The following is a 27701-nucleotide window of genomic DNA, read 5'->3' as shown; positions in this document are numbered from 1 at the left end:
TGCTTTCCTTCCTTCACGCCTTTCCTCACTTTTCCCGAACAGCAGAAGGCCGCGTCACCAGGGGCGGCGGAGGGTGTGTTGGGGGGAGCTCCGACCCCTGACCTGACCTACGTGAAGACTCCCGCCCTGGAGGACCCCGCCTTCCAAGTGTGCTCCTTCCTCTTCTGACCTTCGGGAGGGACTCGGTAAGACGCCCTCAACCACCACCACCACCACCACCACCACCATCACCACCTCCATCACCGCCATCACAGTCCTGGGAAGAAAATTTTAGTGTTCGGCGTAAAAATGTGCTGAGTCATGGTGCCGCAAGATAACACTGATGTTGTGAAAGGCAGTGGATTGAGAGGGATTAATATATGGCGGAAGAGGACGGAGTGGGGTGCCGGAGAGGATGATCGAGTGTGATGCAGCGGAAGGGAGTGAGAAGCGGTGACTGTGAGTGGTCTTCCTATTTTAAGTTTCTGAAAATGTGTAGAACGTTGCTCGAGCCACGTGGATTGTCTGATTGGAGTCAAGGTGTGGTCAGTGAGGTGCCGGCAAACATTATGGTCTTCTCTATTTTATCATTTTAAGTTCAGTGTGAGAAATGTGTACCCAGAGGTTTTCCTTGAGTGACGAACTGAGCGAGTCACGCCGCCGCCACGCCGTCACTGGGCGCCCAGAGGAGCATTGATAGTGCCAGTGATTTAAATTATTTATTTCTTAGTCTTCTTGTAGTTCTCTGTTCTCATATACTTTCGTTCATATCTCTATCTCTAGTTCATTATGCTGCTCTCGTGAACAGTAAATGAACAGGAGTGATGCATGTACGTGAATTGCTGCACATGCGCACGTGTGTCCTGTGTGCGCCAGGAGTGGAGGGACAGTGCCGGCGTGAGAGGGACGAGTCGCTGGGAACTGACTCGAAACATTGTGCAGGAAAGATGAACACTTGTGAAACACTTATCGCTCTTGGGTTGTTACTTCTGGCTCACGTAAGAGATTATATTCTGTAAGCATTATTATCAAAGCCTCGAGCCTCTGTACTTAAGTTATTGAATCTATTAATAATGATTTAATATCCTTCCAAATGAATATTCTTACCATCCACTCAAGTTAATTACTGTCGTGAAGCTTATTAGGGTTTTCATGAGTGTTTCCATGTTGCTAGTGATAGTCATAGGTTCTCCTACATTAATGGAAAAACATTCTTGAGAACCCGACTTATCTCCGTGGTCTCTGAAAATATTCCTTACGAGAAAACCTGTACACGAGCTGTAAGTGTGGCGACGCGGCGAGGACTGAAGGAGGCAGTTTCATGAACCAATCCCCGAACTGATGTTTCGAACCCATGAAGTAGCTCGGACCCAAAAACTCTGCCATTTTGCCAAAGCGGCGAAGAGAAGAAGGTAAGTTAACTATCCCATCGTATTTTCACTTTTTTTCCTCAAATAATTAGTGGCAATGAGAGGCTGGGAGTGGTGGGAGCGTGAGGGAGAGGCTGGGACATCTGGCGGTATCATAACTTTATTCGTTCTGTGCAATGTTAAGTGGCGGCGAGCAAAAAGGTGAGAGGGACAAGGTGTGTGTGGGGGACCAAGGCTACCGGTGTTAAGCTCCCTCCGGGCGGCGTCTGGCGGGTTCATCAGCACGCCCACACCCACGCATCCCCCCTTACCCACGCCCCCTCACGTCCCCCGCTACCCACACACCTACGCCTCCTCCTGCCTCCCACGCACCCATCCACACACACATCCACACCCGTTCTCTCCCCACTCATGTACCCAATTAGTCGTACTTCTGCTCCGCCATAACCACTGTCTTCCAGTCTGCCTTTGCCAAACACCCACACCTGCGCCCTACACCCACGGCCTTGGCACATGATTCTCACGACCCCCACCACACCCGCCACACCCACACCGCAGCCACACCCAAGTCCACCCACCACCATTGCCTCGCTCACAGCTTCCCACATACCCCGCCACCCACTACACTCGACACTCACTCCCCGCGCTTCATAAACTGACACCCCCTTTATGACTCCCTTTACACTCACTTTGCTACACACACACACACACACACACACACACACGTCGTTACACTAGTGGGCTTTTCCAAGAAGTTATTAATGCACAACAATTAATCAACGCCTGGACAAATATTATCACACCGAGATAGATTGGCTTGGGAGGGTTCGTCTTATCTACGTCTGTTTTTCTATTTTTTTATTTTTTTGTTTATGTATTCATTTCCTTATTTTATTTTTCCATGTTATTTGTTTATTTTATTTATTTTTTTCTTTCACGTCTTCTTTCGATTAGTTTCTACACGCCGTCATGTAATATATTTTAAGTTTTCAATTATATTTTTTCTATTGTAGTTATATTTTCACGGATTCCATTATGAACAGGGAAAAAACATCCGGCTGTCATGGAAGATATTTTGTTTTCAAAGGTATTTTTATTACTGTGGTTATATTCTTACACGCTTTCTCCGTATCAGTATGGAAGAACACCCATTAAAACTGAACTAAAATGTCTGTGACCTTTTAGAACGGTTATGAGAGAACGAAACGCTTGAAGATGCGTGTCCTTGATGTTTCCTTTCTTGCATGCCATTGGGGTAACCAGCTGATACACAGTTTATTAGTATTAGTTTGGAGTAAGGAACTAACTTGTATTAACATTTCTCTTGCCAATAACGTGCATTTCATTTCAGTATCCCTAAACAGTTTTGCTAAGTAAAGAAAGTTAAATTAGATGTAATAAAATACTTTACGAAATATTTGGTCAGCTCCTTTGTTGTGTGTCGGCTTTGAAAGTCATAATCGTCGGTTTTTAAATTATCGTTAGCTTTCAGATTTATTATCATTAGCTCTCAAATTGTTGATCGTTCATTCATAATCGAGGTTTGTACAAGACAATTTTGTTGACCTGAGAAACAGTAGCTGCCTTGTGCAGGTCAACTGGCTTTATATAATCTTTACGATAACCAGTGGTTTAATAGTGGTCAATGTGCAGCATTCCATAACCAACTAATTAACGAGGAAAAACGTATGTAGGATTTTCGTAGGATTTTTTTTTTCCTCTCCTTTGGTGCAGTAGCCACGCATGTGTTAAACTATCACTAGAATCGTGAAAACTTGAAAATTCCATAATTTCACTATAGTAGTGATTCTTAACCCTCATCCTCACAGAAATCTCCAATTAGTAACCGAGCCCCTCAAATCAAGCATCGCCCTTAAGTTACAACGAAAGCAAATAATACAGTATTGCTGTCTGTTTCGGATCTCACGAGTAAGTCACCCTGAGGTTTGGTCGAGCCTAAGATAAGAACCGGTTCACCAGAACTTGTTGAGAGTCACTACAGTCATGAAAAGCCCTTCAAAACCTGAATTGCTTATACCAGTGTCTACTATTTTCCTATTCATGGAAATCCGCTTGAAAATCCCAGCTGTTTCCAGTGAAGCCCTTTTAAAGTGTTTGTGTCTGTGGAGATGAGACGCCGAAGTGGTAGTCCCTGTAATGGCGTGAAGCGGGAGACTGTCACGCGTTTCCAGAAAGCTGGCGCCAAGTGGGGTTCTCGCGAGACCTTGAATTTGTTTAGTTCTTGCTTGACAGCTTAATATTTAATGTTGTCACTGATAACAAGGAGGCGCAGACACTACATCGCGGCCACCTGATATGACTCGCCGCTTCCCTTTACTTAAATATTGTTAAAACGATGGAAGATAACAAGCAGGGCAGGAGATAATCACGTTGAAATAAAATACTTGTTAAATATTAAGCATCATGAAGCGTGTTGTGATGCATTTCGCCATCTTAACTCGAGTACTTTTTAGATAACTCTGTAAACGTTATTGGGGTTTTGTAGTGACCAGAGTAATGATTTTTAGGAATCTACACTATCCATGAAAGAAAACACACTTGAGAACCTGACGAACTATGCATGTGACCTTTGAAAAATAATCCTTATGAGAACCCAAAGCATTTCAAAATACGGCCTCGATGTTCATGCATTATGCGAAGCGACGACGACGACGACTCGGCAAACCAAAAAAGACAAGTAAGCCTCGACATGCGTGAGTCTGCCTGCCAATTAACTTTTCAAGACCTTCATAATTGTCACCGCTGAAAGTGTCCCCGGCTTGACGCAACAGTTAAGAGGCGTTAAGAAGAACTTTGAACTCCCACAGACGAGAATTCCGGAGCATAAAACCTTTAATGTTCAGCAGATGACGGAGGGCGAAGGAGGAGGAGGAGGAGGAAGAGGAGTAGGAGAGAATAATAGCATAAAAAAGCGTCTGTTATGGCCAGAACGTGTTGCCCTATTACTGGCGAGGCTGCTTTTGTTTGTCTCTGTCGTGCTAGAGAAAATACACCAAGGGAAATGAAGGAGAACTGAGAGAGAGAGAGAGAGAGAGAGAGAGAGAGAGAGAGAGAGAGAGAGAGAGAGAGAGAGACGTCGGCATCTGGTAAAGCTATCAAGGCAGGGACGAACCTCTCCCGCTAGCTCTCTCCTCCTCCTCCTCCTCCTCCTCCTCCTCCTCCTCTTCCTCCCCCTCCGCCTCCTCCTCCTCCTCCTCCTCCTCCTCCTCCTCCTCCTCCCCGGGCCAGCCACATGGGTAAACAGCCTCCCCTCCTCCTCCGCTGCCCAGAATAACAAGAAGAAAATGAGAAATGGAATAGAAAGTCTTGGTAAATAGGAAGGCAGAGAGAGAGAGAGAGAGAGAGAGAGAGAGAGAGAGAGAGAGAGAGAGAGAGAGAGAGTGTCCTTTCCTCATGTTAGCAGTGAAAGTCTGGCAGTGATTTTGTACTTTACCTGTTTTCTGGTTGTCTGTGATGCTTGTGTGGGTTACGAAACGGCTCAGCGCGCACACACACACACACACACACACACACACACACACACACACACACACACACACACATGTAGCAAATATTAGAATAAACTGGTTCAGGATGTTTTCTAAAAAATATGTTGGCTTTTTTTCTTAGTTTATTTTTACATCATTATCTTAACGCTAGGCGGACTGCAGACATCATAGTAATATATTCATCTGTGTGAGTGTAGGGTTGCTAAAGATACCGCGCTGCATTTAAGTAGCGTGTTTCATTTCAACCTAATGAGCGTGTCACCTGTGATTACGAAAGTGTTTTGATTCGGTTCACGTGTTCGGATAATGGTATCTGATCCTATGCACTGATACTGCTCCGTTCGCCATGACAGGATTGTTAGTTCGTTTATTTAATTGTTGTTGTTGTTGTTGTTGTTGTTGTTTTCCTTTTCTGCATTTACTTCTTTCTTCTTCTCTTTCTCCGTCTTCTTCTTGCTGTTGCTATCGTTATTATTTAGTTTATATATTTATTTATTTATTTTTTTTTTACATGAGGGAGGCTTATTCATTGCTACATAGATAAAAGGATCTTGTTTGAATTGCTCCTCTGTGAAAGCTGATACGGAAAGTCTTGAAAGGGTTCACTGGTCTGCCTTCCAAACTTGTCTCAGCACAGTACAATCTTTGATATCCGGACAGTGAAGCTGCCTCATCACTTATTAATCCTCTAAGAGAAATTTTTATATGATATTATTTTAGGTATCGTCACCACCAGTCACTAGCAGTCACCAGCAGTCATCCCCGGTCACCACCAGTCACCACCAGTCACTAGCAGTCATCTCCGGTCACCACCAGTCATCAGCAAAGTCATCAAGTTTTCATCCTAGTTCGCTGCTCTACAAATATGGGTATGCATAACAGTTTTATTTAATTTCTCTATATTTTCTCACCTTCCTCTCTCCCCTCTTATATAATGCAGTCAATGAGTAGACCGGCAATGATGTGGTTTTCTAAGTCCTGCAATGATGTGGTTTTCTAAATAAGCTCCAACTCGCTGTTAGTATTGTTCATAATTACGTTGAAAATAAACTGGTAGATTATATTATATACGAAAAAAAATATATTAGAAATTGATAGATTGTTTAAAAGTGCGGATGCGCGAATGCAGATGCTCGTGGAAAGCGTGCATAGTCTCGGAGGAAGTAATGTTAATTTAAATGCCTCACAAAATATATAATACTCATGAAGTTGTGTGTGTGTATGTGTGTGTGTGTGTGTGTGTAGTAATAGTAGTAGCAGTAGAAGTAATAGTTAATTTGAGAGAGAGAGAGAGAGAGAGAGAGAGAGAGAGAGAGAGAGAGAGAGAGAGAGAGAGAGAGAGAGAGAGACTGTGACTGTGAGAGACTGTGAGACTAAGGCTGAGACTGCAGGCATCTTGTGCTTCCTTCCACCAGTCTCTTATATTGTACCACAGAATTATCCTATCTTATTTCCTTCACTTTTTCGTTTACAGAAAACGCCTGAGTTTCATAGTTTCAGAGCTTTAGTCTCAGACTTTGTGCCAGGATGTGATAGACTGCGATAGTTGATTACTTATTACGTAATGAAATGAAAATAACATTGGAGAATTTCAGTAGAAAAATTGTCCACCTTGTTGTTCCCTTCCCAGTGATGTGAGGCCTAGGAAAATGCCCGTCCTTTCCTGTCTGTCCCGTCCCGTCCCGTACCGTCCTGTCCCATCCCGTCCCGTCATGTCTTGCCCTGTCCTGCCCTGTTCTGCCCGTCCTTTCCTGTCTGTCCCGTCCCGTTCCGTACCATACTGTACCGTACCGCGCTGAACCGATCACTCCCGTCCCGTCCTATCCCGTACCGTACCGTACAGTTCCGTTCCGTCCCGTCCTGTCCTGTCCTGTCCTGTCCTGTCCTCTCCTCTCCTGTCTTGTCCTTTCTCGTCCCTTTCCATTCTGCCCTTTTCTGTCCCGTCCCGTCTCCCACCGTGTATGGATTGTCTAAATCATGGTACAGAACGAAGCACCGAATCTCAGCAACACTTTCCTTTATGATTCCCTGCTGAGAAGTTAGTCAGTTTTCTGAGCTCTGCGTCGCGCCAGGGTTGCCTCGCTTGGTGAAATAATCTCTTTCTAAGGCAGCACTTACAGATAAACAAACCCGCTGGAATGAATAGTTTCTTATCGGTAGTACTTTTTTCTTCTTCTTACGGGATATTGTCAAGACGCCTTACTAAGCTAGCGTGATTGTACTTACGTACATACATTATTAGGTGTCAAATGCCGAGTTTTATAATTCATTCTCTGTAGTAACTCGTTAGATAAAGCGTAAACATAAAGGTTGTCGTGCTCAGACTTGTTAGGTAATGAAAATAAAGTCGGCAATGGCAATTAGATACAAATTAAAGGGTATTTATGGGTTATACGTACGTACGTACGTCCTTGTAACACGGTGAGGTGTATGATGATGTCAACTAGCAAAAGTTAAGATTTCATCCATTTAAACATTTTTTTCCTAAACTTTTTTTTGAGTTAGCTACCCAATTTAACATATCATGATAAGCGTTTTTTTTTTTTTTTGTCCTTTCTCAAAATGGCTATATTAAAGAGCTTACTCAGCATGAGGATGCAACAGTGGCAGCGTATATTGAACAGGGTAAGTACCTACACATACATAATCTGTTTGTCTACCTCGGCTGATGCTCACAGAGAAACCGACAGAGCGAAACAAGGAAGGTATAGTCCTTGGTGTGAAATAGAGGCAGGGTCAGACAATAAGTAACACGTCATGTTCATGCGTACTGAGTCATTGTCCTGTGAAGCATATGTCAAAATACTTTTGACTTTTGACTCAGATACATATTTCTTCTGTTATAATACTTTAAAGTAATTTTTAATGTTTATTGATATTCGGTTCAATTTTATTACATATCATATTGGGTTTACTTTACAACTTTGCACACTAAGACTTAGTCAGCATCAGTCCTAAAGCCAGGTACTGAAGTATTTTTTATTTTTATTTATTTATTTTTTTTGTCACCCCTCCATTAACCCGAAAAATTGTTATCTACAGAGGGTCATTTATCTCCAGTTCGGGTTCCACTGCGTTAAGGTGTTCTGTGAGGTGTGCTGATAGTTCATAAATGTATGTTGTCTTTGGAGGTGATCCATTTAAGAAGTCATGTGGAAGCAGATCACATAATTCAACTCGTGTTTTGACGTGACTTATTATTTGTCAGTATCAGTCATCACATCAGTGAACTGAAAACTATCCTGCAAAATGAAACGCACTACATGTGGGAATGATAAAATAGAATTAGGAAGTAGTTCAGAGTTATGCAAAGGAATGTAATGATAATATGAAGGCAGTGAGGCAGTGAGACATCATGAAACGAAATTTTGATGTGGAATGATAGTGGAGGAAGGGGACGTGAAAAAAATGTTATGATAGATGTGAAATCATAATTTTGCGTACAAGTAAATGACAGAGAGAGCCATGAAGGCAGACCACTGGGAGATGCATGTAGCATAACTGAGATGGGGAGGCAGAGAGACAAGGATAATGACAGGAAGATTGATTCATAACATTTTATTGTGCTCTCTTCCCTCGCTCACCATCTTGGAAATGTACAGTGACCACCTTTACTCCAGTGCTTTGGATATGGCAATGACTATAAAAAAAAAAAAAATAATAATAACAACAACAATGCACACTCCAATAAGCTTTCCAGTCCTCAAGACAGTCAAATTTAAACTTCCTACTTGTTGCACTCTCACCCTGGCACACTGTCCATCCATCTAATTTTCTCACACTGATGCACTAAGCTGTTGCAGCCAAATCTCAAAGCACAACCTTAGCTTCTTCCATGGAGTATTTTGACTTTATATTTCTCTGACTAGGTTTTTTGCTGCTACATCTATCAGGTGGAGAAATTAGATTCAGGTGTTTGTTACATAACACTAATGAAAGCTTCCTTCAGCCTCACTTCTGCTCAGCTTGAAAGCAACAGCGATGACTGAGATTATGTGCATTGATACAGTTGCTATATCAGAACATGATGCCTTTGTGACAATTTCTTAATTTACGACCTCAACATTTCACTTGTACATCCTGAGTTACTGCATTCACACAAGCCATGCCGAGATACGCCACTTTGCACCTTGACCATACTTACTTTAGCAATTTATCTACCAGTACTGATTATTCTTAGTAAAATTCAGTTCAGGTTAACATGTGGTAATCAATTCATCTGGCAAGAAGAGGGGTTGTACATGATAGGAAAGGAGGAGAGATGTGAATGCATAAATGGATTGTGACCCAAAGGCCTCTATGGGAGGTTCATCCTCATCTGATCAGGTCAACTGATAGGGTCAGATACAGGAATAGGAAAGGGTCCACCATGGTGCAGCATGAGTAGTACACCAAGTCACTGTCAGGCCCTGATACAACACAAGCCCTTGTGCAGAATGGCTAATGTGGATTGACCCTTGCCCTCCTTAGAAGCCAACAGGCAAGATGTCATTTTAATTTTGTGTATATGTTGTATCAATTATCCCCCTTCATTGGGTGTTAGCCGGGTGTATAGATATTTATGGCAAGACCAGTTTGAGTCCTTTCACTTCATCAGTTCAGAATCAACTGAGATGCAACACTCAATGCTAATGACTTGTTACACTCCATATACCAAAGAGCTGTTTAGTTACAAAACTAAGTCCCTGCACTGGAATGAAGGAAGTAAAAAATATCTTTTATAGCATAAACTTTGGCTAACATACCAAAACTAAACTTCCATTCATGACATGTACTGTTAAATCTGTGTATGTAGCCCAGCTTATTCAATTCTAGATTTTCCACAACACAGTATTGTAAGCAGATGTACCTGATGCTAAATCGATTTAACTTTTAATTCAATTGCATGACTTCTGAAGCTTTTGCTCAATCTGAAATTATCTGCAGGCAAGTCTAAAAGTTAAGCAATCAAGCAATTCATTTAGTGGCTTCTTGTTCATGGATGCACTTTCTATCAAACACCTTTTTTAAGGAGCAATACACTTCCAACTCAAATTACTATTGGTCTTAAAATAGTGGATGAAGAAATTGAAGTGATCAAGACTAACTGCTTCCAAAGTTTCTTAAAAATTAACTAGTATTTGGTCCACTTTCCTTCCTACTCCATTGCACCTTAAAATAATGCATTAAAATATATTTTGTTTTTCCAGTTAAGTTTTGAGAGTTTGCTTGGTCATGGCAGAGTAACATTTGTTATCCACACCAAGATGAAAGTCCTTGTTTAACATTGCCTTTTAGCAGATGCTCTTTGTATTCCTTCAACAAGAGATCCCACAGCACTCCTGCTCCATGAATGTTGTTCATCAAAGAAATTGAGCTACAGTAATTGGCACTATTTTCAGCTGCACAAAAATTACAAAAAAGTAACAAAGTAGTATATAAATAAGGACTTCCTCTCACTGACCACAAATTAAAGAAACATTCAGCATTAACTTGTGCATATGATGTCTAGACACTGACTACCACCAGCACTGGAGCAAGGGTGTATTATGTACAGCATATACGAGTATATACATCCCTAGTGTTGAAAATGTGTGTGTGTGTGTGTGTGTGTGTGTGTGTGTGTGTGTGTATTTGCTGCCACCCCAGTATTACATTGGCTGAAAAAAACTACAGCCATCTTGACAGTAGTCTTGAACAACCACAAAAGCAATCAGATATAACTTTGACTGGAATAGTAATATAACCTAACATAGACTGGGCAAGATTTCCTCAAAAAAATTATACAAAATGAGAGAAAACACTAATTTCTGCCCTGACACACCTCATCAGCTGAATTGAGTGTTCCTTGCCATCACCACAGAGTACAGTGGGAAGAACACCCAACACCTTGCCCCCAACACAACTGCCTCTGGCTACCAGGGTGAAGCATGTCCCAAACAGAGAGCAGAGCAAAGCCTAACAGACACTTCCATATATAAACAAGATTATTGAGCAACGTATGTATATATATATATGTATATATTCATATATCCTTGTTTTTATTTTATGTATATATTTGTCTATAGCATCTGTGGACAAGCGAGACATGTAAAATATAAATTATTTTATTTGAACCAATGCAACTTTTGTTTGGAAACTTTGAGGCATTTTTTACAATGTTTCTGAATGGTGTGGCGACCCCCTGGTGTGTCCCTGTCCAAGACGCTCTTCCACAACCAGACACAGCTCACTCACTCACTGCAACACTAACAGGCATCAAACTATTTCTGATAAAGGATAAAAAGGTGTTTGACATTACAATTGTCCTTCTTAGTTACAGCAAATATGTGATTTCCAATAAACATTCTCTCTCTCTCTCTCTCTCTCTCTCTCTCTCTCTCTCATGAAAGCACTTAAACTACAATATAAACAAAAATCATATACAAAAGCTAGACTGGTATGAAAGAAGGACATTGCAAGTCATCTCACTGACAGCCTTTAGTTACACCTCAGTACCAAAATGGAGTACCTATTGATCACAGGAAACCTTGGCTTGGAGACTAAAATATAAAACAGGGCTGACACCTTAGGAACCGAACAATTCTCCCAAAAATCTGGTCACCCACTCGCTATAGTTTGCACACAAAATGCACTTTACTATTCCTAAACATTAAAAAATATTACACATTTACTTCACTTGAGACTTTAAAAACTGTAGGAATTCCACGTAGGAGTGTGAGCCCTCAGTCCTGTCGTCCACCAAGTGTTGGATGAAGAGCATCCTGGCTGGGTTGTCCTCCCTGCAGGGATGGATCACAAAGGTCAGGGAATTTACATCATAAATAAAAGATTACAAGTTAGTATGACCCAGTAAATGGGCAGAGTAAATGTGGCAGAGAAAAAACTGAACATATCAAGTGTAGTTGAGGAAAATAACGATGCATTTTTTTCCATAAAGATGATGTTTACTCAGTGCAAAGTTGAACAAACACACGTAGAGTAAAAATATTATCAGTGGTAATGTCTGAGAGCCATGCAAGAAAGCCAGATTAAACTGAGATTTCTTTCACAGATGACAATGGAAAGTATATGAAATGATGGAATGCACAAAAAGAAGTATCATTTGGCTGCATCAAGAGGTTACATCTTGTAAGTACTGTGCTAAACAAACACCACTGGAAGTACATATAAATAAATGGAATGTGACTTTTTAACCACTTACTTGAGGACAACAATAGGTGCTGGGTAAGGCTTGCTCCTCTGTATGTGAGCGACAAAGTTCCTCAGCATCTGTGACTCGGTGGTATCAAGCTCGGGCAGGGGGTCTTCAAAGAGAGGCTGTGGTATTACTGCATAGCTAGGCACACCAAGAGTGGCCTCCACCCAGGCAGATGAGATACCACACCTGATATACAAGAAGATGGTGTTGCCAGCATCCATGAGGTACGCTCCACATCTCTCCAGACGCTCTGCTGAGAGGTGCAGACGACCAGGCTGGGGAATTATCTGTGGAACAGGTTCAGGGTTACCATACAGGGTCATTGTCAAGCTTCTGCAATCAACTAACTACTGAGATGACATTTTTGTACAAATTATTCAGTTAATAAAATCTGAAACCACATTACTTCTAGGAAAATCAGAACAAGTGCTGCTGTACTAAGTAAAGTCATTTACATTCCTATTTTTTTTTTTTTTGGCTCAAAGGAGGAAAATCCCAGTTCACAGGTCAAGATATAATATCTATTTATAACCAGCTGTGACAAGTTACTTTCAAATGCATCTATGCTACTTTACAAGACAAATAAGAAATAATATTATACAAATATTATAAAAAAATTTTTGTTACATTTGCTGGAGGAAATAAAGTGCCAAACACACACACACACCAAATAGGTCAAAGATAACCAGATACCAATACTTCCTCATGGCAATACTACTTTCTCATGTGTTCACCAACAAAGTGTCCACCTGTCAGTCAGTACTCTTTCACCTGGTATCAATGCTTTCTTCCCTGTTCTCCAAAACAACTGTTCTGGAACAGTTTTATCTGGATCCTCAGGTGCTACTTCATCAGCCTTGTTCCTCACCTGGTCATCAATATCCAGTGCCCCCTTCTCTGACATGGCATGCACAGGATACAGGTCAGGGTAGACATGGGTCAGCATCTGGCGCAGTGGGAGTGACTTGAGCTGACACATGGTGAAGAGCCGATCATCCAGCTTAGTGCTCAGGCCCCCTCGGAAGGCAACCTGCGAGTAGGAGAATGAGCTGAGGTGCCTATAAATGGTGACATTAGAAAAATTTGTGAATGGATTTCAAACAAACTCTGGAATGATGCTGGTGTTTTCCATCCCTCAAAGCTACAATATTTCAATTAATAAATACAATAATAACCATTAGCAGGATAATACAATTCTATTGTTCCAAGCCATAAGAGGTTAGTGGTGCCTAGGTAATTTAGCCCATTCAGTAATAAGTGGAATACATATCCTTAGTATACTAGATGGATTACATCCTGAAATATATACCCTAACTCACAGAATATCCTCTACAGTGGAATCTCGATAGTTAATCATTTATAATAATTAGTTGTATAAAAGAGGAGGGGCTTAAAGTCTTACCACTGCCAGACAAAAAGCACACACCCTGAGACACATGGCAAGGACACTCACGGATTTCATGACAGCCAACACCAGGAGTGGTAGCAGCTGCAGGGTGGGTGGAGCGTCCAGCGTGCCATGGGCAGGGTGTGACAGACCACAACGGTAGGCCATCAAAGCGTCTACTGTAGCATTGACCAGAGCATCACGGGCGTCTGAGAGAGAGGAAGTGAGGCAACGATCGACTGCCATCTTGGCCAGCATGCCCACCACTGCCTCCTGGTCTGCTGCCGTCACAATCTCGTGCTGGTTGGGACTCACGGGCAGACACAGTGTGTGCACCCGGATCCTACGTTCACCTGCAATGGAACACGTGGTGACAAAAACAGCAAGGCTAACTATGTCTGCTCAAGTCTAGGTTATCACTTTTGGGTCATAGTTTTGAATCTAAAATTTTATTTTGAAATCCATCATTATGCATGATTTAGATGGGCTTTGGAGAGAACGTGGTTAGGATAGTACTTTGTAAGAAATTAGGTACCAGCTAAAGATACAGAAGGCTTACAAAATTCATGGACATTTGTATTACAAATGTTGGCTCCCTTTATTTCATGCACTTGCCATTCATCTCTATCATACAAAATGTTTCTTGCTTGATAAACAGTCATTTCTCTCTTACTCAGGGCTCTCTTCACATACTGCTCTCAATATACCAGATCCTTGCACCACCTCCTCCTCTTACCTTTGCTGGAAGTATAGAGAAGGGCTGCCTGGAAGCAAGCTGTGCGGATGTTATGCAATGGCTCCTCGATGTTGACCTGCATGCCAAACCCAGCGTCAGGGTTGATGTTTGGCAGCGAAAGCAAGTCTGTCGACCGCACAAAGAAGCTGCCATGGAAGTTTGTGATGGCCAAGCCTCTCGTTGCTCTGTTTGGGTGAGGAGAGAGGAGAGGTAATGAAGAGGTGACAGGACACAGGGAAATAGCACTGGAATACAAGTTAAGTGTGGATAAAGAAAATCCCTGAATGTTACAGTAATTCAAGTGATGGAAGAGAACAAGAAATGTGAACTGGGTGACTTCCTTTTTTAACTCATTCTTTGAGCCTAGAACCTCTGCTTTCCTGGCAAGCCAAATAGGACAATAATGCTGATACTGTGGATGGAAGAAGACCCAACAGCAAAATGAGGTTCACATTGCATACAATATGGCAGATAATGGAAATGAGTATGCTCATGGTAACAATAACATATAAAAGAAAGGACAGTTTGCCACGTACCTGATCCTCATGACGGCCTCAAAGCCAATCTTCCTGGTGATGTAACGGCTCAGGCACGACACAAATGGTGCATGGCTGGCTGGGTTCCTTGCCACGTGGAAGTTCGGGAAGTGATGGATGCAGCCACCAGAGAATTTGCTTACCCCTGACAGGGTGGCGAGGTCCACATACTGAGAGTTGAGGGCAAACAGATCAACTGCAATCTGAAAGTGAGGAAGCATTACCATACAGAGAAGAGTACTTTTTACATCTGAACAAAGAGTTATGCTTTGAATTGATGTTTTGAGAATCGTATAATACATGAAGTACTGCATGCATTCCTTAATTCTCTTCATAATGATAAGTTACCAAGTGGGATAAAAAGCACATTAAAATAAGCTGTAAATAAATACCCTTAATTTTCATGTGCACACTTTTATTTCCTTTTCTAAAATACATTTAAATTGAACTAAATGTAATGCAACAATTAGAAATTTAGCAAAATGTAAAGTATGCAACATTTTTCTAGTAAATACACAAAATGATAATCTAGTGATGGCAATAAAGGTATTCAACTAAACTGTGGTTACTGACACGAGTAGTGCAAACATAACAAAGGGGTGACATAACAAATTCAAGGAGCAAAAACAGAGCCAATTAATAAAAAAATCAGCAACAAATATGGCAACAACCATGTTCCTCCCCACCCACTCACTTGTTGGCCAGAGCAGTCCAGGGCAAGCTTTTTGTAGAAGTCTGTGGCTGGGCCCATGTTCTGGATGTCTTTACTGGCCCGCTGGTTGGGGTCCTCACGAGGCTTGAGGGCGCCAGGACCCACTGTGGGCAGTGTAGTGGTCATGACGGTGATGCGGCCACCAATGGGACTCTGCAGGTGCAAAATAAACATTACCACCAGAAAGTCAATACTGGCAGCTAGTTACAAAGCTAACCATTAATATCCGACCAGATGCTTAAAGAAGGATGCACTGCCTTCACAAGCCACTCAAATTACCCAGAACTATCAGAAAATGAACTGACACTACCAAGGGGCTGCCCAGTACCCACCATGAGCTTGAATGCAGCCTGAAGTGCAGCACCAAGAGCTGACTGGGTGTGACAGGAGGCAGCATGGGCATCAGGCAGTGTGGTGAGGAAGTCCTCCACCAGGTTACGACTCTGATCCAAGTTCACCAGTAGGTCCTCAGGGTTAGGAATAAACATGTCCTCCACTTCACCCACCTCCAGCATCTGCACGTTCTTCTGGTCTGTAGTGAAAGTGGATAAAGTGAAGTATTCTCCTGCAGAATACACCAGAACTGAAAGTACAGCAGCAGTCTAGCAATGTAACTTCCTCTATTTTCACGCTTTGCTATTAAATTTCCATCCTTGCCTTCTACAAGGTATATGGCATTCCCTTCTAACCTTGCAAGGGGGGGTGACAGTCAGTAAGGAGCCATGCTTTATTTTATCCTATTGAATATATAGTTTACTACTTTACTATATAATTCATCATATAGCACTGTCAGAGCAAAAAGACCAACAGCTCTCCTACAACTTATTCTTCCCATGTAATCCTAAGTTAAGGGTATGTGGAAGAGGTCATATTCTTAATTGTTTTTGTTAATTTATCTTGACTACTTTTAACAAACTACTGGATGTTTGAAAAGATTCTATTTATCAGACTGGAAAAAGATCCATGAGAATGCAACTTATCTGTGTGACTTCTAAAAAGTTTTGATGTGAGTGTAAAGTGCTTAAGAATACAGGCCAGTATCTCTATAAACAGAGGAGGACCATCCCATCATAAGACTTAATGTGTGCTCCATGTGTAAGAAGTGTGATGCATGCTTTATGACAGTGAATCTTTGGCTCAACAAAATTATGTTCCAAGAATTCACAAGAGCATGGCAATTTGGACACACTTGATGCTACTTCAAATCTAGTTGTTCCTGGTGATTTATTTCCCATGGTGAGCAACATAAAACATCAAGGCATAACCACCAAAGTTAATTCCTAAGACAATACAAAAATCAGATATACTGTATATCCTTGATGAGAGAGGGAGAGAAAAGTCTGGCCTCACCTTCCCCCATGAGGTAGAAGTGGACACTGCTGGAGAAGGTGATGAAGCCAATCATGGTACGTCTGTCACCTGGGATCTTGTCCAGGTGGCTGATGAGAACATCACACACCACCTGCAGGAGAGTTAGCCGTGATCAGTGACACCCAAAACACTTCAAACAGGTCATGTGAAAGTTCCCTAATCCTGAGACCTAAGTATAAACTGTATGCAAAGGATTCTACACAGTGGCAATCACTCACTCATAAGAGGACAGGTGGGAAACACACAAGGATGACTGTGGCCACAGCAAGCCACCAGGTAAACTCTAGAACTCCCTGCCTCCTATATCTCCCCCTTCCTATGACTTGAATGCTTTCAGGAGGAAGGTTTTAAGACACTCATCCTCCAAATTTGGATAACCCTTTTGACTTGCTTTTAGAAGTACCACCCTACTGGACCTTTCTTTCTTCCTTTTAGTTGTCCTAGGCCATGAGAGAGAGAGAGAGAGAGAGAGAGAGAGAGAGAGAGAGAGAGAGAGAGAGAGAGAGAGAGAGAGAGAGAGAGAGAGAGAGAGAGAGAGAGAGAGAGAGAGAGAGAGAGAGAGAGAGAGAGAGAGAGAGAGAGAGAGAGAGAGAGAATCTTATTAGAAACTGTTGATATGTTTCCCACTCAATGTCTCACCTTGAGGTAGCCCGTGTCCACAGCCTGGCGTGTCACGTCCAGCACCCAGAGGTAGGTGGCAGGCTGGGGCGGCCGCAGCATGTATTCTTGGGGTGCAATAAACTCTATGGTGGCCTCGCGCACTTCCGGCCGTCGTGAAGGGTCACCGTAGGTCCGTGATACCTGGTGATGGGCAATCTTACTCTAAAAGTGTTCTCCTTAACTACTCACAAAGGTGCTTCACTCTGATTTGGGTTCCACTGACTTCTTTCCCACAGTGAAAACACCATGGACAGCACTGCCTTTAATGTAGTGAATCCATTGTTTTTAAGGGAAGGAAACTACAATTCTTTTGTGGATTCATTAACTGACTGTACTTAAAACTGATCCCTTCAGCTTCTGATGCTGGCAGTGGGCCTCTGACTTCTGAATATTTGGCCACTGCCTCTGACTTCTGAATGTTTGGTTTACCCTTATTTTATATCACACTTCTGTCCACAAAGTGTTGCTTCAAAATTATGGCTTCATAATACTCTTTACTCTACACCAAGTGGAAATGAGAAATTCTCATTACCTGACCATTTACTTTAATACTACAACACAGAAATACATAGATCCATTTCTTGAATGTATTTATTTTCACACAAGTACAGTAATACTCCCAAGTCTTTGAAAAATACTCTAGACCCACAGCACACCTCCCACCCTGCGGTGGAACACTACACTCCACACTGGCTGTGGGGCACAACTCACTGGATCATACTGGAACTCCTCTGGCAGCTCATTAACCCTGAAGCACAGATTGCACTCCCACCGCCGATCACCCTTGAACACCACGAAGGGGTTGATGTAGGTGCGGCATGACCGGCACCGCACGATGGTGTTGCAACTCACCACTGGGAGATGCTGTGATGGATACAAAACTGTTGTTATTTGTCCCTGCTCACATCTGTGTGCATGTGTGCATGTGAATAACATGAAAATAATATTCTAGTTTAGTCTGACCTACTATGACTCTTGTCTCTGCAAACTTCTTCCTCTGAAGTGTTAAATTCACATATAGTATACATTTTTCAGTCTATCAGTACAACAATGTCATCTGCAAGCAGAACAGAATACAACTTCAAACCTTTATTACATATGGTCATTTCCAATCCTACTTTAACAATTTTTGTATAAATTTCAGTCCAGCTGTGAACTAACTGAACAACAAGCATGTATGTAACCCAGCAAGACGAAGAAGAAAGGTGCAGGCAGCATGACTCACCTCCAGGTCTCTGAAGGGATGGATGAGGAGGCCAAAGGGCAGTTTTGACTTCTGCAGGACATTCTTGTTCTCTGGTACCTTGGTTAGCGTGCAGCGGAAGATGTCGGGAGAACAGTTGGGGAGGTACTCCTGAGCCAGGACTGGCTTGGGGGGCACTATACCACCTGGGGGCACCACTTGTCTGTGTTGGAGTAGGTCTATCTGGTGGGTGCCCCAGCCCTTGTTCCACCCGTCCCTGGTGACAGACATCCCACCAAGTTGTTGGGACAGCTGGTTCACATTACCCTGGCTGTACTGCTGGCCAGGGTAACGAGGCATGGAGGACCCACCAGCAGGGGAGGACTGCGGGAAGTTTCCCCTTGGAGGAGGCTGGCCATATGGTGACGTGGGGGGCTGGCCATAAGATGAAGTGGGAGGCTGGCCATAGGGTGAGGTGGGAGGTGGACCCATGGCTGATGAGGTGGGGGGCTGCCCAAAGGCTGATGAGGTGGGGGGAGGGCCCATGGCTGTTGATGTGGGGGGCTGGCCAAAAGCTGATGAGGTTGGGGGAGGGCCTATAGCTGATGATGTGGGGGGCTGGCCATAAGATGGTCTGGGGGGCTGGCCATAGGGTGACACTGGGGGTGGACCAAAGGATGATGTGGTGGGGGTGCCAATAGTTGATGAGGTTGGTGGTGGCCCATAACTACTGGTGGAGGGTGGAGCCATGGTGGATGGTGGAGGTGGGCCAAAACTTGAAGTTGGTGGTGGACCATAACTTGTGGAGGATGGAGCCATGGTGGATGGTGGGGGTGGGCCGAAAGCTGTGGTGGAGGGAGGTAAATGTGTGGCGGAGGGATGTGGACCACCCATGGCAACAGTTGGTGGCGCCATTGAAGATGGAGGAAGACCTGGCCTGGCAGGAGGCCCACTCATAGACGATGGGGGAGGGCCGAGGGTTGGTCTAGGAGCTGCCATGGATGGAGGAGCTCCAGGGGTGAAGGGGGTAATGGGAGGCTGGCTGGCACCAGGTGGCACTGGTCTAGGAGATGGACCCGGAGGCCCGGCCAGCGGTCCATGGGGTAGTCCTGGGGTGCCTGAGGTGCCAAGGGGTGGTGGAGGGCCGCCTGGGTGCTGGGGTCTCAGTGGTGTCATGGGAGGACCTCTGGGTGCCACTCCTGGCCCTGCTTGTGAGTTGGGTGTCATTGGAGGTGCCATGGTGGAAGTGGGAGGAGGCTTCTGAGGGCCAGCAGAAGTGTGAGGGATCCCAGAGAATGGTGCAGAATTGGCAACAGAAGAAGCAGGAATGGAGTGGGCAGAGTTTGGGAGTGGGGATGTGGCACTCAAGGAGTTTGGTACAGGTGATGGCACATCCATGGCTGGCTTGGGTGTGCTGAGGGCACTGCCACTAGTTGAGGTTGTGAGTGTGGGTGGCTGGTGTGGTGGAAGGGTGGCTGGATGTGTGCTGGAAGGCTGCGGAGTACCTTGCTGCCCCATCTTTAGGGGCACGGGTGACATCCTGGGGGACTCTCGGGGGGAGCTCCTCACATCATTCACACCTGTAAGCAGCACACATATTGAGAAACTAACACTTTACTGAAACCAGAGAGTTCAATATCACCTGCGATCTCATTTCCAATTCTAACTAGGGTGCAAGTGTGTGTGTGTGTGTGTGTGTGTGTGTGTGTGTGTGTGTGTGTTATTTATTCATCCATTGTTTTCTGCTAGTCCCATGACAGTCAGCTGTTTCCTTACAGAAAGAGCTCGAAGTTCATAATGACCTATTTATGGGTAGAATCGAGGCCACTCACACTGAGACAGCAAGGTCAGAACCCCTCAGCTTACATCCTGTGCCTACTTGCTGTTGGTGAACAGGGACTGTACACAAGAGGCTTGTCCATCTGCCTCACCACTCCCAACACTTGAGCCCAAGCCTTCTCAACTCTGACCCCAAGTGAGTGCATGTGTGCTAACAAACAGCTTACACTGTTTGCCTGAATAAGGGAAATCCCCTCACTACCATTACATAACAGTGTCACTAGATCACAAATGCCCTCTGTAGCCAATGAAATTAATAATACAATATATTATGAATTTAAAAATCTTTTAAAGCCATATTTCTAGGATTTTATATTGGTATTTCATCTTTAGAGCAAATGTTTTGATAATATTTTGGCTGTGATAATGATAAGTATTGTGAGCACAATAAAAGAACATTTATTGACACTAAACATTTAAGTATACCTTATATAAACTAATCCCAATTATTTCTTAGTCTTATTAGAATAGGTACTGAACAATACATAATAATAAATAGTAATAAATAAGTACAATAAAAAAGTGTATATATATATATATATATATATATATATATATATATATATATATATATATATATATATATATATATATATATATATATATATATATATATATATATATCTTACTTCCAAGGTTGAGGTCAAATCAAGATGAGAATGATAAACCATGAAATCACCCAGACAAACACAACCACATCACAAGACAAATAAAAGCTTTGTTATTGTACAGAAGTGACACTGGAAGTTACACAAGAAAGATGACAATGAACATACACTGTAACACACACATGCACACACACACACACACACACACACAAAGCAACACTTACTCAGCCCCTGGGGTGGACATGGGGAGGGCTGGCGTGAGGACTGGTTAGAGAGCGTTTCTGTGGAGATCCAGCATCAGTTACCTCTCCAAGAAAGGAGCAACAGCTAGAAAGGTAATGCTTACAAACAATTAACACTTAAGCAAGACAACAAGCTCTAATTCAAACAAGCTTATGTTACTGTTACCACTGAAGCCAAACAACAACAGGAGAATCTACTCTACTGTCACTGGGATAAAGTTTCAACAGCTAACAGAAAACACTCAAGATACAACCAAGACCTAAAAGCATGACAAGAAACAAGGTAGGTTAAGTAATGATAACCTTACAAGACTTACAAAAGATCACAGATAAAGCCAAGACACAGATATGACTGAGGCTATGTACAATATCAAAAAATTCTAAACAGTAATAACTATATACACAAAAGATTACAGATAAAGCTGAAGAAAGGGGCCATTCATCTCTGACAGCACACACATTGTTTACCACCAATAAATGAGAAAGAAAAGGCTGCACAGACAAGCCAAGAGACAGGAAGGGATGACTCACTGACCATTGTTGCCACACAGTACCATTACAATCACAACACTGACAAGTAAAACAAAGTACAGTTCAGCTTTCTCAGTGTAGCCTTCTCTGTAGTGTAGCAAGTACCTACCACCCAATCTCTCCCCAGTGATAAGTTATGTTCCTTGCTGAAAGTACTGAGTGGCAGAATATGAAAGGAGATAGCATAACATTGCTAAAAAAAAATAAATAGAAAGATAAAAGAAAGAAAGGGAAGATGTTTAGTTTTGCCTCACACACTGCAGGGAAAGTCAAATAAGATGCTACTCTGTCAATCTCTCTCTCTCTCTGCTGCCCTGCTCCCTCTGAAGGCTTACCTCCAAGGCCACCACTTCTTACTGCAACCCCTCCCTGCTTGTGAAAGGTCTCCCCCTCTATTAGCACTTCTTTCACACATGTGTTCCCTTGCCACTATCCTCACACCTTCCAACTGGCCTTCCTCTCCTACAGGGAAATTCATTTTACTCACGTACCTGCACTGTCTTACTTGTACCCGTCCACTCTTCACCCTCTTAATGCAGCCAAACCATTGCACAGTACTTCTTTTTACACATTCCACTTCACTTACACAAATGTCTATCCCACATTCATCATACACTTTCACTGCTCTCATTCTGTATTTCCTTTCCTTATATGAAATATCTACCTAGTGGGATCTATACCAATACATGATCAAACTGTACAACTACTACAATAAATGCCCCCTCATTTCCTTGCTCCTGTTAGATATGTCTCAATCAACACACATGTGGACTACACAAGAAGCATGAAACAAGTACAAAATAACAAGTAACGGTAGCTACAGGAGAAATGTGGCAGCTCAGCAATCCAGCAGTCCTGCCAGAATACTGTCAGTGAAAAGCCTCTCTCTCTGACACTGATGAGAGGAGAAAAGAGCCACAGAGGAAGGGGATGAAGGAGGAAAAGATGAGACAGAACGAGAAGACACACGACAAGTCACCTGGTGTGTTGGGCGGCCGCTGGTATCCATTAATTAGAGGACTAGCCATGGTGGTGGTGGGTGGAGGCTTGAGGGGTGGGGGCCCACTTGGCGGGCCACTTGGAGGACCTAGCGGAGGACCACCTGGCAGCTTTGGAGCAGACCATGCTGGGGTAGACTGACCATTCATCAGCGAAGCTCTTGGTGGTGGGGGTCCCTGTGGGGGTCTCTGAGGAGGACCAGTGGGTGGGCCATTCATGGTGGGCATACTTGGTCTTGGAGGGCCAGCAGCTGAGGGTGGCAAGGGCCCAGGTGGCTTTACTGCGGGTGACCATGCTGGGGGTCGTGTTTGGGGGGCCTGGGGGAATGGTGGCTGGCCTGGGCCCCCTCCATTTATTGCTGTGGGTGGCTGTTGCATCCTGAGGAGAGATACAAGAATACAGATTTTCCTTACATGTGGAGGCTGGCCAAAGGAATAAGAGTGAGGAAGCCTGCTCAGCTACCTACCACACCATAGTCACACGTTCTAAAACTGTGGGCCAATTTAGTTCCACAAGTCCTGGAGCTCCTCTCTTGACACAGCTCAAGTCACAGGAAGAAGGGAAACGGAAGCAGTGTTCCATAATCTACAGGTGAAAGGGATGACTGAAGATACAAGTAACTCTGCATCAGAAAGAGAGGCAGAATACACGTGAGAATGCAGTTTATCAGAATGACACACATCCTTATCAATCACTTTTACCTTACTACATTAATGGGAAAGTAACCTGAGTAAATGTCACTGAACTCCACCTGGTGCTTGAGTGACATCCTTTCCTTTTTCTCAATCACTTTTTTTTCCCTTACTACGACAGTGGGAGAATAATGTGAGAAAATTTCACAGAACTCCACCTGATGCTTAATGGACATCCTTTCCTTTTCCTAGACATGAAGAGTCACTCTGAAAACTATTACTCCTCAATAAGTATCAAGGCACACTATTAAACCAATGCAAAGGTAATGGTCTTCCTGGTGATGATGAATGGTTAATAAATATAACAGACTGTATAGTCATATCACCAAAAGCCAACAGGTGGATATGAAGTAGAATGTAAAATATATTCAACATCTATAAAAATTTTACTCTTAGGAAAGGAAATGTATTAGTCAATACACTGAGGATGGCTAGTCTATCCGATAGTTTGGGCAATCAGAATGGCTGGATGTGATGCCTAAATCAAGCTTTATTTGGTACACTAAAGGCTATGTTCAGTCTTGCACTACAATGTGTATGATACTATATGTTTACCTAAGGTAATGTATTGCATTACTGTACACTACAAGATCTGCTGCACTGACAACCAGGCACAAACACTGAGTGGGTTGGCACTGTGAGCAACCAACTTTTGTTTTGCACCAAACCACCTGCCAGATCCACTGAATTTGCTCACCAGGTGCTCATATCTTTTCAGTCACCCCTGCCTTCATCTCTTGCCACCAAACAGTTTGGCTTTTAACCCAAACTTTTGTCCATTCAACTGAGGGTTGCTCGGATGGTGACAGAAGCCTCACTTCATCCAACATTCAGCACTGGTTCAGATTACTAAGGGATTACCATACACTTCCATCTCACAATGCCTTTCAAAATAAATAGTTGAATCTGCTACATGATAAAGAACATACATTCAGCATTATCAGCAGCAACAAGTGGTCAACTGGTACTTATCATGCATTCTGTATATGTCATGGCCACCACTGCTACATCCTATATTTATATTCGGTACTTCTGAGGTTTTGTACAATACACAGCACATGAGTGTGATTCCCCATGTTGCAAATCTCACCATTTCCATCCTCAGCTTTACCTGTCTGCAATCAACAGTAGTAACACAAGAGAAAACTATCAGCTGGTATATCTTCAGCTTGGGACTACGACTCACTAACCAATGTTAAAACTTCTGTTGTTGATGTGAGGGAGTTATAGGTACATTGGGACTTCACTGTGGGTATCTGTATATCTGACCAATCCTGCTCCAGCCAGTCTATTACAATCATCTGCTTCTGGTTCACCCATAATTATTCAAAATCTTGCACTTGTTTCTAATTACAGCCCATCAATTTCTCAACTCCCACTGTCCAATTAAGTAATATTTCCTCATCCTTACTTTCATATCTGATGGGAGCAACACTTCTAAGCCAGCTAAGAGTTTGTAACATTTGGTCAGAAATATTTCTGAAAACCCTTTCACTTTTGTGTGGCTAAAACTGCAGCATGGCACTCAGACCTCCACAAGTGATGCACAGTAATAAGCACAACTTTGGATATTTAGATATGAAAATTGCTCCACCATCATAAAACTGTTTTTCTGTCATGTTCCCAAGCCTGGTGCACTGGGAAAGGCAAACAAAATGAAAATCAGATATCAAAATACAATTTCACCATTTTTTTCAACAAAACTTTCTCTAAACTTAACTTTTTTACAACTTTCCATGATATGGCATAAACCATTCCTATCAAGAACCAACACACACACACACACACACACACACACCAGAGGGCAACACTACTCAAACACCCACACACACTGTCTCATTTCTTTCAGGTGTGAGTTGAGTATAGCACTACGTTACGAAAATGAATATAGGTGTTGGATATTAAGTCTCTGATTTACATATGTTTAAAACTCATATTTTCATGACCTGCACATAACCACTGCATTTAATACTTTACTCACACCATCCAAATCCAAATTTATTCACACCATCCAAATCAAAGAATGTTTATTTGAAGGGGTAAAATTGGTGAAATATGAGCTAACAAGATGAGAAGCCCAACAAGCCTGTCACTCCACCACTTACATGGAGAGATTTTGCTGATGATATGCACTATTCTTCATATAATTACCAAGTATAGAATTTAAGACCTATCTGGGTCCTAATTGACTCACCAACTCATCAGATTCACTGCCATCATACGTGTTTATTCAAAGACCTGGGACCCAAGCTCTGATTACTTCATCTAATATACACATTAGTCTCATTGAAATAAATTTTAATTAAATACCCAAAGACTTTATGCAGCCAAAATTTTGCAACTGTATTTCCTAACTGGCTGAGACACATATGCAAAAGTTAGCATGCATCAACTCTCTGATGCCTGGTATGTGAGCTCAATGAAATCCTGTGAAATTCCTTGAAATGTTAGAAAATCATTTGCATCTGTAACACTAATGATCTTCAAGATGTGTGTGTGTGTGTGTGTGTGTGTGTGTGTGTGTGTGTGTGTGTGTGTGTGTGTGTGTGTGTGTGTGTGTGTGTGTGTGTGTGTGTGTATTCACTAAAGAACCTCACAACAGGACATTAAAAATCAAGAAAGGCCTCCTAAATAACTCCCAATGAAGATTTAGTATGGGATTTTGTAAAAATAAACTTTCAAGATCACAGTAGGGAGATGTAAGGAAAGTTTTGGCATGTACCTCTGTGGATGTTCCTTGACAGCACCAACAGCAGCAGTGGTGGTGAGGTCTTGTAGTACTATCAGCACAAAATCATTATCATCCACACTTTTAAATCCCCTTCAAGATGGATTCACCATCTGTACTCTTTATATGATATACAGTACATCTGTGAGATGATCAGCGCAGCAGGAGTGCTTTACATATTTTGCTGGAGCACTGTTGGCCATAAATAAAAATACACAAACACATCATGCTCCCTAAACACAGCCACAAGCAATAACAAACCATTAATTTTTCAGAATAAAAAGTTATTGCAATTTGTATTGTACTACATGGAAAATTTTGAGTTAGTGACTTTTTTTTCTCTCTTTCTCTCTCGTTCCCTTAACTACACTCATGCACTCTGCAAGGTGCTAATTCATTCATTCTTGCTACAAAATCATCTCCTACCCTCTACCAATTCCTAAAATACCACATAACAATCTCCACATCAATTCCTACCCACTCACTACAACACCCTTCAACACTTCCTCAAATCTCCACAAAGCAGACAGACAGACAGAGAAGCATTCCCACATCAGTCCTCACAACAGGTACAGCCTCCCCGACACGCGGCTAGCACGAAACACTAGTACCCCTACCCGGACTCAGTACTTGGTAACAAAATTCCAGGAACATACCAAGGATGCACTTAAGATTAACCCCACCCAGATTAATCCTTCTCCACTATCACCATTTAAATTATTTCAAATGTTCCTTTCACTGTTTCAGTACTGTGCTAACGGATTAAGGGTAAGATCGCACACAAGCCTCTCACCACCTTGTTAAAAAATAAATAAATAAATAAAATAAAATAAAATAAAAAATCTGACAAATATACATTCATACGAGAAAGTTGCTAACACAATGAGGGTACAATTTTTTCCTCATATTCTCACACGAACACTTTCTTAACAGTACCAGGGAGTTGTACACGTGTTTGTTGTTGATTAAGAGTCATTAGAGCACGCCAAATGTTCTCCAAGTGAAATGAATGACATGGAAATATGAAGTCACCACTTGTCATCTTGTCAAACTCCTTCACTGTTTGTAGTTCCAGCATTATTTCTTCACTTATAACCCACCACACGTGTCCTCGAGTGCTAACCTAACTGATTTATGGTAGTAAGCACTGTAAATTCAACCTAAGAGCAGCAAAAACAAAAAAAATGACAGAAATATGGGGCAGAGAAGTGGTCATCTTACGAAAACTCGACACATTTTCAACTTCCAGTGCTATTTCTTCACTTATTATCCACCACACGTGTTCTGTGTCATTAACTCACCTTAGCTGTGTCGGAACGTGGTATAAATCTAGCCTAAAAGTGCCAAAATCCGCCGTAAATAGGCGCCGAGGCCATCACAGTCCCACCACAACACGTCTCAGCTGTGGCGGAAGTGATGTCACGGTCAGTCAGTTGCCG

General features: G+C 42.6%; 1 protein-coding gene and 1 long non-coding RNA gene across 7 annotated transcripts; one reads left to right on the top strand and one right to left on the bottom strand.

Moving 5' to 3' along the window:
* The first annotated feature begins 42 nt into the window (after positions 1 to 42).
* LOC135089608 (uncharacterized) lies at positions 43 to 12035 on the top strand. 2 transcript variants are annotated; one of them, XR_010261558.1, is made up of 4 exons: positions 43 to 1391; positions 5579 to 5727; positions 10701 to 10836; positions 11892 to 12035. It is a non-coding gene; the product is annotated as an uncharacterized LOC135089608 (long non-coding RNA). The 2 variants fall into 2 exon arrangements; XR_010261559.1 differs by lacking the exon at positions 43 to 1391 and adding an exon at positions 1418 to 1550.
* Positions 8402 to 27701, bottom strand: LOC135089607 (protein transport protein Sec24A-like). 5 transcript variants are annotated; one of them, XM_063985424.1, is made up of 15 exons: positions 27564 to 27701; positions 22823 to 23220; positions 21295 to 21351; positions 18666 to 20203; positions 18152 to 18304; positions 17420 to 17581; positions 16760 to 16871; positions 15742 to 15941; positions 15392 to 15562; positions 14698 to 14900; positions 14162 to 14346; positions 13492 to 13778; positions 12907 to 13068; positions 12042 to 12325; positions 8402 to 11619 (listed from the first exon to the last, which is right to left on the bottom strand). In XM_063985424.1, the coding sequence occupies exons 2-15, from the start codon at positions 23217 to 23219 to the stop codon at positions 11508 to 11510; spliced, it is 4023 nt and encodes a 1340-aa protein (XP_063841494.1). In that variant the 5' UTR covers position 23220; positions 27564 to 27701; the 3' UTR covers positions 8402 to 11507. The 5 variants fall into 5 exon arrangements, with proteins under 5 accessions (XP_063841494.1, XP_063841495.1, XP_063841492.1 ...); XM_063985425.1 differs by lacking the exon at positions 27564 to 27701 and adding an exon at positions 26257 to 26314; XM_063985422.1 differs by lacking the exon at positions 27564 to 27701 and adding an exon at positions 23309 to 23444.

This window comes from Scylla paramamosain, chromosome 33 (genome assembly GCF_035594125.1).
Source record: "Scylla paramamosain isolate STU-SP2022 chromosome 33, ASM3559412v1, whole genome shotgun sequence".
In the NCBI taxonomy this organism is placed as follows: Eukaryota; Metazoa; Arthropoda; class Malacostraca; order Decapoda; family Portunidae; genus Scylla; species Scylla paramamosain.
Note: the sequence above shows the minus strand (reverse complement) of the source record. Positions and strands in the feature narration are given on the sequence as shown.

Bases quoted from the DNA above. Each gene is read 5' to 3' on its own strand.
- LOC135089607 (XM_063985422.1), bottom strand. From the start codon at position 23,424: ATGGAACACTGCTTCCGTTTCCCTTCTTCCTGTGACTTGAGCTGTGTC. The intron at 20,204-21,294 runs GTAAGTGTTGCT...TGCTGCTTACAG, and splicing joins ATGTCCACCCCAGGGGCTGA to GTGTGAATGATGTGAGGAGC. The intron at 14,901-15,391 runs GTGAGTGGGTGG...CCTCACTTTCAG, and splicing joins TGGACTGCTCTGGCCAACAA to ATTGCAGTTGATCTGTTTGC.